The 15,819-nt window shown below is 36.2% G+C and overlaps 1 protein-coding gene across 12 annotated transcripts in view; it reads right to left on the reverse strand.

Annotated features, from left to right (window-relative positions):
* HFM1 (helicase for meiosis 1) overlaps positions 1–15,819 on the reverse strand; it is a 91,778-nt gene that overhangs the window by 12,118 nt on the left and 63,841 nt on the right. For 11 of the 12 annotated variants that reach the window (XR_006206334.1, XM_042952779.1, XM_042952778.1 and 8 more), the window contains 4 exons: positions 9,274–9,354; positions 8,936–9,051; positions 6,711–6,790; positions 5,642–5,745 (listed from right to left, as the gene is read on the reverse strand). Coding sequence is in view for 11 of the 12 variants with exons in the window: in XM_042952779.1 (XP_042808713.1) it covers positions 5,642–5,745; positions 6,711–6,790; positions 8,936–9,051; positions 9,274–9,354 (381 nt within the window). In the remaining variant the exon portion in view is untranslated. The remainder of the gene's footprint in view (positions 1–5,641; positions 5,746–6,710; positions 6,791–8,935; positions 9,052–9,273; positions 9,355–15,819) is intronic. The other variant, XM_042952782.1, reaches the window with a different exon arrangement.

Genomic DNA, 15,819 nt, shown 5'->3' on the forward strand with positions numbered 1-15,819 from the left:
AGATTGTTGTAGGGAATAAATGCCTTTAACTCTTGCAGTTTTCCAAAGTAATTGTGCTAATAAATGTTTAATAAATTGCTTCTCAAAACATGTATGCATTTATATACATACATGTGTTTATTATATGTATTTATTATAGGTAAAAGATATGTAGCACATGATTTACAAATAATAATAAAATATATAACATGCATAATTATAAATTCCATATATCTGATTTTCACTGAATGTTTTCATTGAGTTTTGCCAAACTCTTACATCTATAGCCAACCTATCATTACAATTAACAAATGAATACAGTTCTCACATAAATGCTATTTAACATTCTTGTTGACTTTAGCAACTAAGATGAAAGTAAAATAACAAAGACAGAGGTTGGGACTTTACTCATTCATTCACTGACTTAGGCAACTTCTTCGCTAAATTAGACAATGGTTTTCAAATACTACAATATTCCTTCAATTTTTCATGGTATTCTCAATGTAATAGCTATGTACACAACATACTATTAAATTTAATCTGCATGATTTTTTTTAATGTTTATTTATTTTTGAGAGAGCATGAGTGGAAAAGGGGTGGGGGGGGGGGGGCGGGGGACAGAGGATCCAAAGCGGGCTCTGCGCTGACAGCAATGAGCCCAATGTGGAGCTCACACTCACGTACCATGAGATCAGGAGCTGAGCCAAAGGTGGACACTCAACCAACTGAGCCACCTAGGTGCCTCTAATCTGCACTATTAACATTTTATCCATCACTCATAAATCTAAACAAAACAATAAATCAAGTCCTAATTTGTAGTGTTTGCTGATTTCTATGGTATAAATACTCCCATTATGATTAATTTCAAGTGTCCAATGTAATATCTCTAAAAGTAAAGTTGAAAAGAAATGCATAGTAGCACCCCATAATATAGTATTTCCACCATACAGATACAAATATAGAGGTAAATAATCTCAAGAACACAGAAAACAGTAATATATGGTAGAATATTAGTTCTGAATACAGTCTTTGTTTTTAGTATAACTTATTTAATTGAAATTTTATATAATTAAACTTTTAATAATGGCTGAACGGTTCCCAAGAATAATCATCTCTCACAAGCCAGCACAAGTTTGCTCCAGCGCACTGAGTTTCCTTCACTTTTAAATATCCTCTACACTTTTCTTCACCTAGCCAAATCTTACATTATCTCTCAACTGTTCTACAACTCCAGTTCACATTTTTCTACTTCTGTTCATTGATATACATACACAATATAATACATACTAAAAACAGAAGTAGGCACAAAGTGCAATGAGAATGCAAAGGAAACAGGACTTAAACCTATAACGAAGTCAGAGGGGACACCGCTAAGAGGGTAAAATGCTTAGAAGTTAATGTTGGAATTTGAGCTTGATAGAGTGGTGCCTGGAAAAATGGGCAAGAGGGGAAGGCAAGATACTCTGTGAGGGGAGAGCAACATGTGAAAGACACAGCAGTATGGGAGACCAGAGAATGTTTGGTAAACTACGTTTTCAGGATTTCTAGAGCACAAAGTAGAAGAAAAGGGCTCATTGAGACCGCACAAGCATTTAAGTGCCAAATTATGTTGATGCTTAACTTCAATGTTAAGGAATTCATTTTTTTTTTTCCATATAGGCAATGGATAACTACTGAAGATATTTTAGCAAGAGGTTTACGTGATGGGAGATGCCTGTTAGATCATTCGGAATAGGTACAGATGGAATGATAATGAGACTGAAAGCAAAGAGAAAAGTAAGACATATTATAATGGATAAGACATTGAATGTCTAAGCTAGAGTATCAGCAGAAGGGAGAGAGAAGAAGAACAGATATGAGAGATGTTTAGGAGACAAAATAAATAGGACATGGCGATTACTTGCATGTAAGGTAAGATACTTAGGATAACTCTTTTTCTGCCTTTAGCAGCTTAGAAAAGAAGAGAATTCATTCACCAACCTAAGGAGAAAAGAAAAGGAGCAGTGTGAGGTACAGAGAAGACAGAAAGAGTTCAGAGGCTGATATGTTAACTTTTAGGTGGATATGTCCAGGAAGGTGATTGTATAGATGGGTCAGGGGCTAGACAGAAAGATACAGATGCAGATGTAGAAATCATCTAAATATAGTTAGTAATTGTAGACATGGACTTGAATGGCAGTGAATAAGAAAAGTTTACAAAGCAAGAAGAATAAAGAAGCAAGAAAGAATCTTTTCTAATATCAAAAGGAAGAAAAGCCCAAGCAATTCAAGAAGTAGTAGGAAAAGCAGAATGGCTTAATTAAAACCAAAGAAGAGATTTCCAAAAGGAAGGAAAGACCAAATGTGTCAAATACAAAGGTCAAAGAAAATAAAAATTGAAAAGAGTTCACTGAATTCAGAACTTAGAAGATCACTAAATGGTCTAAATGAAACCAGTTTCAAAGGAGTGATGGAGGATCCAAATTTTGGTGAATGAAAAGTGACTAGGAGGTAAGGAAATGAGCACAGTGAGTATAAATTGCCTTTTGAAGAATTTTTGTTTTGATGTGGAAAGCAAGACATTAAAGTATATAAAGACTCTGGTGATTCTGTTTTTTTGTCTGCCTGACATGCTTTCCCTTAAAAAAAAATTTTTTTAAGTTTATTTATTTTGAGAGAGATGCAAGAAGGGGCAGAGAGAGAGAGGGAAAGAGAGAATCCCAAGCAGGCTCCGTGCAGGCTGTAAGCATAGAGCCTGACATGGGGCTCAAACTCACAAGCTGTGAGATCATGACCTGAGCCAAAGTCAAGAGTTGGATGCTTAACCAACTGAGCCATCCACATGCCCCTTTTCACTTCTTTTAATAGGAGTATCTTTTTCATCCTTTGGGGAAACTGCCTCCACCCATTCCATGTGATCCTGGTGAGGATGTCTTTCACGGTACCCTGGTCCCTAGGGCTACAGCGGGGGAACATATGACCCAATCCCCAGGCTGTAGGAATTGATCAAGAGAGAAATACAAGACTCAGCTGAGGCCAGTTAGAATGAACTCTGGTTTACCAAAGCTAAAAGAGGAAGACTGTTTTTCTACCAAGTCTGTTAAACTGGGAAGATGTGAGTTAGGGGTGACCTGTCATGTGAGAAAGACTATTGAAAAAAATAAAGCCAAGTAGTAACAGGCATATCTAAAAGATTGAGAGAAAACTAGAAGCATGACTAAAATCATAGTGCCTGGATCTAGCAAGATTAAAGCCAGATGCATGTCTGGATTTACAAGTTTACATGAGTGGTCTTCTTTTTTTGTGATTAAGTCACTTTGAGTAGCATTTCCGCCACTTACCACCAAAATGGTCAGGAGTAGCTAGATGAGAACAGGGAGCTGAAGAAGGAAGAGACATGAGCATATTTATATGTTGAAGAGAAAGAAATAAGGAAGAGAGATGGACAATATGGGAAAGAGGAAATGGATACTGGTCTCCTAAGGCCCTCCCTAAGGGGAGGCAGGATTGGAAAGATTAAAACTACAGCTGGAGAGATAAGCCTTGAATAGAATAAAAGATAATTCTTCTTTTAAGACAGAGTTAAGGGTGGATGCAGAAATAGAGAATATATAGTTGTACAGTGGAAAGTTGAAAGAGTTCATATAGATTCAATTTTCAATTCTCCACTGACAACTAAAAGTCAATTTCATTTTATAGAAATGGCATTGGACTGGGAATCAAGAGATATAGAATCTATTTCTGGTCCTGCCATTAATTAGATATGTGATTTTAGGCAAGTAATTTAATCTCTCAGAGTCTTGGTTTCTTTCACTATAAAATGAAAAATTACACAAAGGTCCCTTACAATTTAAATTTTATGATTCAACATGCTTTCTCATATAGTTTCTGACATTTTTCTTTTTCCTTTCTTGAAAATGGAATTAGGATGACAAAAATTGGCATGTTTTTCTTAAAACATTCTCAAGAGCAATATTTGAATACATATAAAGTATGTTTTGCCATGCAAAACTAATATGTGAAAGGAATAATGAATATACTCAATTGCTATTAATAACAGTACCAGATACTATGCTAAGAGCTTTGTGTACATTATCTCATTTAATTGTAAAATCCCTAAAACATAAGCAGATGAGGGAATTGAGATAAAGTGGTTAGATTTATTATGAAATGTGACACAACTAATAAATGGCAGACCTAGAATCTGAACCTAGACAGATTATTCTAAGCATTTATTTTTTAGTAATTTCTAAGCCCAATGTGGGTCTCGAACTCAAAACCCTGAGATCAAGACTCGCATACTCTACCAACTGATTCAGTTAGGCACCACTAGACAGATTATTATAGATCCTGTGAATTTAAGTACTATACTACACAGCTTCTTCTATTAAAAAAAAAAAAAATTGGCCCATTCAGTAAAACAGGGATACAATTATCAATGATATCTAATGAGACTTTAATATCATAATATAAACTGGATTTGGAATGGGGGTGGGAAAGAAATCAAAGTAGGGAAACTATGTAAAGACAGCATGAAAGTAAACAGAGGGATATGTAAGTAAAGAGGGATAATTAAAGTAAGCAGAAGTGCAGGGAACAGAGCAGCAGAACAAGGAGTAAGTTAGAGGGCTATAGGTTGAAGGGACATAAAAATAAGAGTTGACAATCTCATACCTTCTCTCCCTGTTGTAATGATATTCAGGCTTTGAGGAAGTTGGATAAATGCTCTGATACTCTAAGTGAGATTAGGGGACTTTTCTTGTTCTTATTTGGGCCTAATGACTGCCATGTCATAAGAGGTGATTGGTATGCCAGCCCTTGCCTACTTAAGATCTTAAATTATGGCCAGAGGAAGCATTAAGTGACAGCATGAAAGAAAGAGTGTCAACAGATGCTAAGGTCACACACATGAAATTATTTGTGGGAAACCCCAAGTTTACCATTTCTATATACAGCAACTCAAACAAACAACTCTATAGCCAGGATTATTTCTCACACATTCTAACAGACTGGCTATTAGTGGCATGACCCAGACAAAGGATGCTATTAATATCAGGATCCAGAGTATTGATAAACCAATCTCAATGTTGAAAAAGAATTTAATGACTGACACAGATGAAAAGCAAATCTAGACTACATACAAGCTATATTCCACAAACTAGGTTATATTCTCTTATTATCATGGAAGTTGTAAGAATCATAGGTTTAGAAACTGGAGAGATATTAAAGGACACCTAATTTAATCCCCTAATTTAAAAGATAAGACTAAGACCTAAAGGGGTTAAATAATTTTCCCAAGGTCACACAGATATTTTGTAAAACTGGACTAATTTTATAAACATAAAATTATTTTAAATAATTCTAAAGACATATAAAAGTAATAGTTCAGCATTTTAACACTTTGTGTATCTTGAGATCCCTTATTTTCTCAGCTTTTCCTCATATTATCTTTAAATAAAAATAGTCAATGCTATGTAGGGCAGAGATTTTTTAAGAATCTGTGACAAATATAGCAAGACCATCTGAAATAACAGACCTAAGAATTTGAAACTGGTTCAATAACCCAAGAGAAAAATGTTGCCAAGTTAATCATAGTAATTTCAGATGGTTTTTCAATAACATTGTCATTCTGAAGTAATAATAAATAATTTTCTCTTTCAAGGTAGTATCAATGGTAATTTACCTTTGTCTTGATATTCAGATGGTTCTTGTTGAACTTTGGCACAGATTTCATGCTGATCCCTCTGCTCCATTATAGACAATTCAGGTGTATTTAAACACTCTGACCTTTATAAAGATAAAGCCATAAAAATATTAAATATTAAAATTAAATCAACACTTAAATCAAAATTAGATCAACAATTAAAATTAAAATCAACACTTTTATGATAGACTGCATTAGCCTGAGTAGTAAAGGGTAAAAAAATAGGTGTTTAATGGAAGCAAGACACTTAGTCATCTTTACATGTCCCAAATATGTAGATATCTGCTATCTGTGTATAGCCTTAAAAATCTATTGCTAATGCTACTTTCAATTAGATAACAAAAGCTAGGATATCTTGAAGTAGTGTTGGCATCTGTTCTGATTGGTCAGTGGCTGTTCTGTACTGTTTGTTAAGTATATTAAATGTCATCCCTGAATATAGAATACACTTATCTGGAAGGGAAATGACATATATGATTGCCTTCTAGGCATCATGATATAGGAAAAGAATGCTGAGTTATCATCTAGGGTCTTCTTAAAACCAGGAATATGAGTTTCGATTATTTTATCTATGAGATGGGATAGAAATACCTCATTTTATGAGCTAGGTTGTTGTTAAGGTCAAAAGAGATAATGCACAATGTGCAATTTTTAAATTGTAAATTATTTTATAAATCTGAAGTGTTATTAATATAGAGTGGGCCCCTAAATGGAAAAGATTAGACTTTGTACAGCAACCTGATTTCTCTAAAATATACTTTTGTCTCCTGTTTAGAAGGCAGAAAAAGCCTGAGGGCATGACATATAGGATGGGTAGTTTCCTGCGAAAGAGATGATTCAATGAATGTTAAAATATTCTATAACTACAGAGTTCTAAATAAATTTAGATAACCAAACTCTTATGATGCCATTACTTCATTACGGAACTACATGATCACTGTGATTTGAATGTAGCCAGTGTTCACCTTTCTCTGAACACATGATTATTTGGAGAAGCAAAGAATTTATAAGGACTATTCTACCTTGGATATTAACATTATATTTATACCTTGATATGCTGGAAAGAGAAGGTTTTGGAGTAAAACCAAATTCTTTAAGATCCACACTTTGAGATTTATTCATTTGCATCTATTAATGAAAAAAAATTCAACTATCAATTTCATAGCAACACTTTTTAACAAGCCAAACAGCAAAATTCCTGCCAGTACATAAAGTCCCAAAATCAATGAATTATAAGAAATTCAGGCTAGTTTTCAAATCAAATCTCCTTCTCAGGCACTTCTTAAACGTAGGTATTTCTTCATGGTTCTTTACTAGGCCTTCTCTTCTCCCTCTACACATTTTCAAACACCTCACTTACTTCCCTGGCTTCAATTATCATCTACATGTGAATGACTTTCAAATATGTATTTCTACTCAGCTCCTTCTCCTGGTTTTCTGTTATATTCAACTGTCTGTGGAACATCTTTACCTAGACATCTTGCAGGTTTCTAAATTCAGTATTTACCAGATTGAAATTAATGTATATCTACTTCTCTAAACTTGTTTTTCCTTTGGAATTCCTACCCTAATGAAGCCTCACTTTGTTCCTAGCTGCTCAACCCAGAAAGCTGGTCATCATCTTGATCCTTCTACGTCACCCCTCATAAGCAATTAAGTACCAGGGTAGTTGATTCTATCTCTGAGAAATATTTTAAACCTAGCCACTACTCTCCACTGCTACTGCCATTACATTAGAGTAGGCCAATCTTGCCTAGATTACTGCAAAACCTATCTAATGAGTCTTTATGTTCCTTTTCTATCATCCTCTAATCCATTCTCTACATTGCATCCGGAGTGAATTTATAAAACGCAATTCTGGTAATGTCACTGCTTTAAGCCCTTTAGTGGTTTCCCAATACTTTCAGGATAAAGTCCAAATCCTTAAAATAGCAAAAAGGCCTTCATTATCCAGCTCTTACTTACCTCTTCAGCCTTTTCACCCTCATCTCTCCACTCCCCAACGTGTAACTGAACTCCAGACGTACTGTATAACTTCAGTGTTTTAAAAGATCTCCTCTGGCTCTTTCTTAGCTCTGGACCACTGCACATTTTCTGTCTGGAATACTTTTTTATCCCTCTCCACCACCACTATAGTGCCTCCCTCTCCATACTTGGCTTCAAGTCTCAGTCATGTTTGTTTGGAATACTTTCCTGGCCTATCAAATGTGGAATGAGTACACTTTCTATCCAAATTCAAGTTATCTTAAATTTCTATCATAGAATCATCCATCACACTACATTGAAAAAGCCTATTTAGCTATCTATATCCTTTACTCAGCTATAAGCTCTATGAGGATTGGGACTAAAGCTGTCTTTTTCACAGCAGTATGTTAGCATCTATAACAGTCCTTGGCATATTCTTGGTGCTCAATGAATATGGAAGGGGGGCACTTGGCTGGCTTAGTTGGAAGAGTGTGAGACCCTTGATCTCAGGGTTGTGAGTTTGAGCCCCATGCTAGATGTACATATTACTAAAAACAATAAATCAACTTAAAAAAATGAATATGGAAAGAAAGAAGGAATAATATGGAATGGAGAAGGAAAGAGGAAGGAAAGATGGAAGAAAGGGAGGGAGGAAGGGAGGGAGGAAAAGCTTGGGCTACTAAAAAATTATAATCTCAGAGAAGGTGGTAGCTGTTTCAAACTGCATGTCACTCCCTGTTTCCCAGTATTCCCCTTGTTTAAGCCTCATGACTTAAAATCTTCATTCTTGTTAAAGAGAAGAGAAACAGAAGAAACAGACATTCTGCTATTTTCTTGCCTCTCTTCTGGGGCTGATCAATTATTTTGCCCTGGATATGATGATGCAGGCTTAGAATAAGTCTGCTACTGACTAGCCTATCAATTGTATAAGCTACCATTCTTTCATGACTTGGAAAGCAGGCTCTTGCTCAGTACTCATCCAAGTACATGAATCAAAATCAACTTCAGACTTTCCACACCAGTTTCAACACAAAGAGAACACAGGAAAGGGTAAGTGTCTCTAGTTTCAATTGCTGGTTAACAACAACAAAAACACTAATAAGGGACTATGTAGAACTGTGTTCCAAAAGTAGATTTACAGATTAATTATTAAGAACTATATTTTCCTTCAGAAGAAGTATTTTGAAAATACAGCCCCGAAGTAACTAAAGTACACTGCTGATACCTACCTAATTGATATACAGAATATAAAGGAATATTCATATGTATTAAATTACAGAGCAAGGGATAAATGTTATTAAAACTAACCTTGAGACGTTTAACTGGAGGAAGTGATGAAACAGCATTCCTGTTTCTTAAATCAGATAAATATGAAGAGATTGTTGACTCTTTCATTACTGACTTTTGTGCAACTCCAGTTTTACCTATGAGAAGAAATTCTAGATCCTTTAGGTTAAACTTTAGGTAGTGTTCATGTAAAGCCAAATTTCTTTATAATTTCTAATCTAATTTTTTTCATGAAAGAAAATCATTTGAATTATAAACTGCATAATATAAATATCATACATAGATAATTAGGCTGTTATTACTATTCAAAGACCTTTCAATTTTTAAAACCTGAAATAAACATCTTTTATGGAACTCACAGCAGTCATGTCCACATGTATGTTTATTTTTACAGTGATGATTACATTCTCGGTTCCCAGGTTTTTTGCAAGCAGTCATTCCTAAATTTATATAAGAAAAAAACCTGTTTTTTACTAGAATTTATTTCCTTTCAGACAGTACAAAAAGATTATGATTTTACACTTCCTCAAGTGTTAACCCATTTAATATTTTAAAATGGTATTTCTGATAACACCTAGTCCCTGTTGGGCTATTTGCCCAATCCCAGCTTTTTGCAAGGAGCATCGACCCACCTATAAGCTTCTCTTAACCTCCCTGACATAAATAGAGCCAAATACCACAGAATATCAGTAACTCTTATCTTGAATGAGGTAAGAATGAGGGTGGAGTTTTTAAACTTCTCTGCTGCTTTATACTTACACTTAAGAAGAACCTGGAAAGAAGCAAACGTCGTTTCATTTTAATGGCATCAGTGATAGTTTCTAGTAGGGAGGACACCATACGTATTTAATAAACATTGAAATAAGTGTTTTAGGGGTATAAGAAATTTGCTATATGAATTCATAAAGAAAAGAGATTGCTGCCTGCTTGACCCACTGAGCTAGTATATCCAAATACATAATTTATTCTTCATAATATTTTAAGTAGGTTTTTTCTTGATCTTAGTAACATGGGGGAAGGGACAGACATCTGAATTGATAGACAGGATCTGGACATGAGAAGGGGACCAGGGGAACATGTTCACATAGAGGGCATAATACCCAAAGAGGGCAAACCACATACTGTAGAAATAGAAATAAGTTTATTTTTGCTGGAGCACAGATTTTAACTAGAAATGTTGAAGACAGTGAAGAATTTTGAAAACCTTTACAATCATTTTTTGGTCCTTTACTCTTAATTTTCAACGCTGTTGCTCATTTTCAAGACATGGCATATCTGGATAACGATAACATCTGTATAGCATTCTGGACTACATGGATAAGTCTACTCACCACAAGAGGGAACTGGTTAGATGCCTTAAGGGCCAGCAGATCAATGTATTGGGTAGTGATAAAGTAATGAAACTGCAAGCTGACAGCTGGGCCATAGTGCTCCCAACTGAATACAATCAACTTTGGCAGAATATAAACAATACTCAGATAAGACCATTCTGTGACTGTGGTAAAGACAGAGATAAAAACTACTGTGTAATTATTTCTGAAACTAGAGGCAAGGACACTCACGAACCACAAAAATAACTAAACATCCCCCTCTTCTGGCTAACACAAATGACTACTATTTCCTTAATCCTCCCATCTCTAAGATAAGATACCAAAATATCCAACTCCACTTTTTGAAAATATCCAATGTACAATTGACCTCTGCTCTCCCTAAACTCTCCCAAGAATCACCAGCACAAGCTGAAATCCTATAAATAAGCTCCTCTCAACTCCCTGAGATAACCCACAGCTCTGCCACAGCTGTGCTCTTTTGCTATAGCAAGTTTAAAAATACTTAATCAACTTTCCTCAAATATACGTGTATTCCCAGTGGTCTTTGGTTGGAGGTTTCAATATTATATTCTGCAAGATATGCCATGGCTTACTGGTTAGAAGTTTTGCCCCCCCTCCCCCCTTCATAATTTCATCTCTCAGTCACCTGGTCTCCTTGTCTAGTCCTACCAAGCTACAATTTATTCTCCACGCTGTTGTTTAATTAGTCCTCCTAAAGTTCAACTCTGATCAGATCATTTGCCCACTTAGAAATGTTAGTTACTTCCTGCTGCCAACAAAATTAATTCCATATTTAAAGTCTTCCACAATGTAATTCTAGCCTCCCTTTCTGGCACCCATATTAACCCTAATTCATCAGAACACATTCACTTGCCATTATTCAAACAGTCTCAAGACTTTCTATGATTGTACCTTTGATATTACCTCGTCTTAGAAGCCCCTCACTTCTTCATCCATCAGAGGTTTATCAACTTTCAAGGCCAACTTAAATGGCACTTTTATCATGATCTATCCTTATCACTCCATCTGAAGTGATTTCTCCCTCCTTTTGAGCCCCTCCAGCATTTTCTTTGTCCCTCTGGCTCACAGCATGCTGCCTTACATGAAATGTATTTACACAAAAAACACAGTGGTGAAGTACAGGGTACCCTAAACTAAAGTAAGAAAACATGAGTTTGGGGGGTGTGTGACAAGTTCAGTCAATAGAGCATGCAACTTACAATCTCAGGGTCATTAGTTCAAGCCTCATGTTGGGTGTGGCCTACTTTTAAATAAATAAATATACAAATAAATAAATAAATAAATAAATAGAAAACATGAGTCTTAATATAGGCTCTTATCTGTAAAAAACAGATTAAAAATAATACCTGTTTTGTTCATCTCAGAGATAAAAAGATAAAATGAAATTAAGTATATGAAAGCATTTTAAGTTTTTAAACGTTTATTCATTAAAAAAATTTTTTTAATGTTTGTTTATTTTTGATAGAGAGAGAGAGAGAGAGAGACACACACACACAGCATGAGTGGGGGAGGGGCAGAGAGAGAGGAAGCAGGCTCCAGGCTCTGAGCTGTCAGCACAGAGCCCGACGCAGGGCTTGAACTCACAAACTGCGAGTTCATGACCTGAGCCAAAGTCAGACCTTCAACCGACCGAGCCACCCAGGCGCCCCTTAAACGTTTATTCATTTTTTTGAGAGAGAGCGCAAGCGCGAGTTGGGAAGAAGCAGAGAGAGACAAACACAATCAGAAGCAGACTCCAAGCTCTGGGCTGTCAGCATAGAGCCCAATGTGGGGCTCGAACTCATGAACCATGAGATAATGACCTGAGCTGAAGTCAGCCACTTAACTGACTGAGCCACCCAGGCGCCTCTGAAAGCATTTTTAAATTAAGTGATAAACTAATGTATTAGAGTATGTACTATCTTTACTATCATTACTTAAAGATTATACAAGTAACTATAAAATTAAAATTGTTCAGAGTGCTATGAAGGAGAGGGACACAATGCTATATGACGACAGGAGGCACTGTTCTGGTTAGGGGATGTCTTGGAAGGCTTTCCTAAGAAGCAACAACTGCGTTGAGGATTAAAAAAAAGAATGGGAGTTAAGAAGGCAGAGGTAGGAGAAAGAGTACTTCAGGCAGAGAGGATGGCATATGCAAAAGCCCTATGACAAGGGAAAGCATGGCATATCATAGAAATTGAAAGGTCAGTGTGGCTGATGCTTAGCATCTAAGAGAGAGTACACAAAATGAGATTAGTGGAGAAAGGTCAGGCTATATTTGTAGGAGAATGGTTCTACCATGGTACCCTGGCAATTCCAGGTCTCCACATAGGCCACATAGGTAAGACTCAATCATTTTCAGAATGCCTTCTGATCCTCTTTGGGATATTTCTAGATAGGCAGTCTTGTAAGGAGGTGTTAAAAACCATTTCTCATCTGTCTCCTTAGCTTGCAAGAGGCTCCATATCTTCATGAGACTGCCATGAAGCAGTTTCCCATCCACCTCTGGTTCCACTAAGGCACTGGACTTTCAACCTTGCGTCTTGCAAGGTACAGGTGCAGCCTATGGTTGATGTCTCAAAAATAAAGCAAACCACCATTTCTGTCATCTGGTCCTTCCAGTTCAGTGTTATCCTGTGGGGTTAGGAATGTAAGCACTTGAGAACATTATGATCTTGTTTTGATGTCTATGTAAATAATACACTACCTAGATCCATTTAGGTTTCTTATGTCCTTACCAGGCAATTCTATGGAGGTGGGGTGAGATTACCTAGCGGCTGCCACCCTACTGCTGCTTAGGAACTGACCGAACACGTCCCAGTATGGAACCTTGTAGGGATGTTAATGATTTGGATCTTTTATTCTAAGACCTATGGGGAGTTACTACAAAGCTTCAACCTAGGAAGGGACACAATTGAATCTGCATTTTGAAAAAAGGCTACCATAGGAGTCTAGGCAAAAGGAAAAAAAAATGATGGTAACTCAATCTAGAGTGGTGGTAGTAGTAGAGTCAGAATGGACTGATTTAAGAGCTATACAGAAAGTAAAAATATTTTTAATACAGAACCAAGTGAAATGCTTTTCTTTCTTAAGCAGCACATTGTTTTCTCTCAAGTTTTACTGCCTTTCTTTTAGTCTAGCAATAGCTAAAGTTTTTTTTTTTTAAGTGTATTTGATATTTTAAAGACAAAGACAAATACATGGAAACACCAGCCATTTATTCTCCCCCTCATAGATACCTCCTTCCTTGAGCCTTAAATCTTCCTCCTAATGCAATCTAGGCCTGTCCTATAGTTGTCATCCAGGAACTTCCTTTCATTTAGCTTCTTGACTGAATCCAATATTCTTGGACTCTTTAACTTTTTTTTAAGTTTATTTTGAGAGAGAGAGAGAGAGAGAGCAAAAGCAGGTGAGGGGCAGAGAGAAGGAGAGAGAGAATCTCAAGCAAGGTCCATGCCATCAGGGCAGAGCCCGATGCAGGGCTCGAACCCACAAGACATGAGATCATGACCTGAGCCGAGATCAAGAGTTGGACGCCTAACTGACTGAGCTACCCAGGCACCCCTCTTTGACTTTTTCTTTCTTGGTTAACTGCTTGGTTAACTGCTTGTGCTCATCGTCAAGCAACTGCTTTGGAAAAGATGTTTATGAGTTAAACATTCCAAATCCATGAATGTATTAAGGATTCACACTTACTAGTTTGGCTGGGTATAGAACACAGGGTTGAAAATCATTTCCCCCTGGATTTTTAAGTCTATTAAATTTTCTACCATCCAGTGCTGCTGATAAAGATTAATAAAATTTCAATTTTTGTTCCCTGGAAGTATTTATGATTTATCCATGATGTTCTAAAATGTTGCAATTATTCCCCCTTCATAGATATTCTTTCATTTATCCTAACTAGCACTGAGTAAGCCTTTTTGATCTGCAGATTTATATCTCCAAGTGTAGGAAATTTTCATAAATTATTTCTGATTTGTTCGTTCTTTCTGGAACAGTTATTAGTCAGCTATCAGACTCTTATATTTCCCTTTATCTCCTACACTTTCTGTCTCATCTTTTTGCTTTCATTTAGATCATACTGACTTTATCTTCTGGTTTACTTCCCTGTGTTCACTGTTATTTTCTAATTGTTCTCCCTCCCTCCCCATGGCATCCTATTCTGTTTCATGTTTGCAATTAAATCTTTAATTTCTCTGATGTTACTAATTTGTTCATATGATGTTTTATTACATTCCTGAATTATCCTGTTCTTTTATCCATTTTTGGTTTACTTATTTTGGGCTTTCTTTCATATACTCCAGATTTTCCTCAAATGTCCCATCTTTAGTTATCTGCCTATAAGGCAGTCCTATTATATCTCCATTTCACAGATGAGAAAAGTAGTTCATACATAGATTAAGTAATATGTTCAAGACTACCCAGATAATAAATATCAAATCTGAGATTCTAACTAAGGTAGTTTAATTCCAGAGCCTTATCTCTCAACCAATCTGCCTCCCTAGTTATACTAGCTACCTTAGTTCTTCCCCAAATAATGCATTTAATTTATTTCGTAAAGAAACAGAAGGGGCACCTGGGTGGCTCAGTCAGTTGAGCGTCCGACTTCAGCTCAGGTCATGATCTCATAGTTCATGAGTTCAAGCCCCACATCAGGGCTCTGTGCTGACAGCTCAGAGCCTGGAGCCTGCTTCTGATTGTGTCTCCCTCTCTCTGCCCCTCCCTTGCTCACGCTCTGTCTCTCTCAAAGATGAATAAATGTTAACAAAAATTTTTTTTTAGGAATAGAAGGAGCTGGAGATGGGAAAAGTAAGAGGAAGTGCCTTATAGCTTGTTGTTTTGCAATAAGGGATAAGGAACTGCTTTCGTCTCTTAATCCAAGGACTCCTAATAGATGTATTTCTAAATGTCACCACAAGATGGTGCAAAATGACTACACATATTTACTCCCAGTGGTTAAAAACCACCATTTGGGAGCTGAATTTTAGAGATTCTGGAGAATCCCAAAAAATTCAAGGCAGAGTTGGCAAATCTTGTCAGGAATAAGGACTGTATACAAATTTCTTTATAGAATATTAGCACATGGATGTTAATTATCTAAGGGAGAAAAACTTTATTTCTGTTAGAAATGGTACTTAGAAACTGTAAGTGCTCCCCCATCCCCACCCCACCTCCCATATCCTGAGAATTGTCTGAATTTGTCTTGTTAGCAAATATAAACTTAAGCTTACAGAGATTGATAATTGGAAAAATTAATTAGGTTCTCAAAGAAAACTGACCTATGCTGTACTCAGATATAATTTAAAGAGACCCATAACTCCATCACTATAATAATCTGAAATACATACATTTTCACAGATTTGTCACATATGAATTTACATGTTTTTAAACCTCTAATTCTAAGTATTTAAAGTAAAATAAATTTATTTAAAACATAAATTTATTAATGTCAGCTAGAACAGTATTTAAGGAAAATATTTAAAATGACTTTAAGACAGGGCGCCTGGGTGGCTGTCGGTTAAGCATCCAACTTCGGCTCAGGTCATGATCTCACAGTTCATGGGTTTGAGC

Source organism: Panthera leo, chromosome C1 (genome assembly GCF_018350215.1).
Source record: "Panthera leo isolate Ple1 chromosome C1, P.leo_Ple1_pat1.1, whole genome shotgun sequence".
Classification (NCBI taxonomy): Eukaryota; Metazoa; Chordata; class Mammalia; order Carnivora; family Felidae; genus Panthera; species Panthera leo.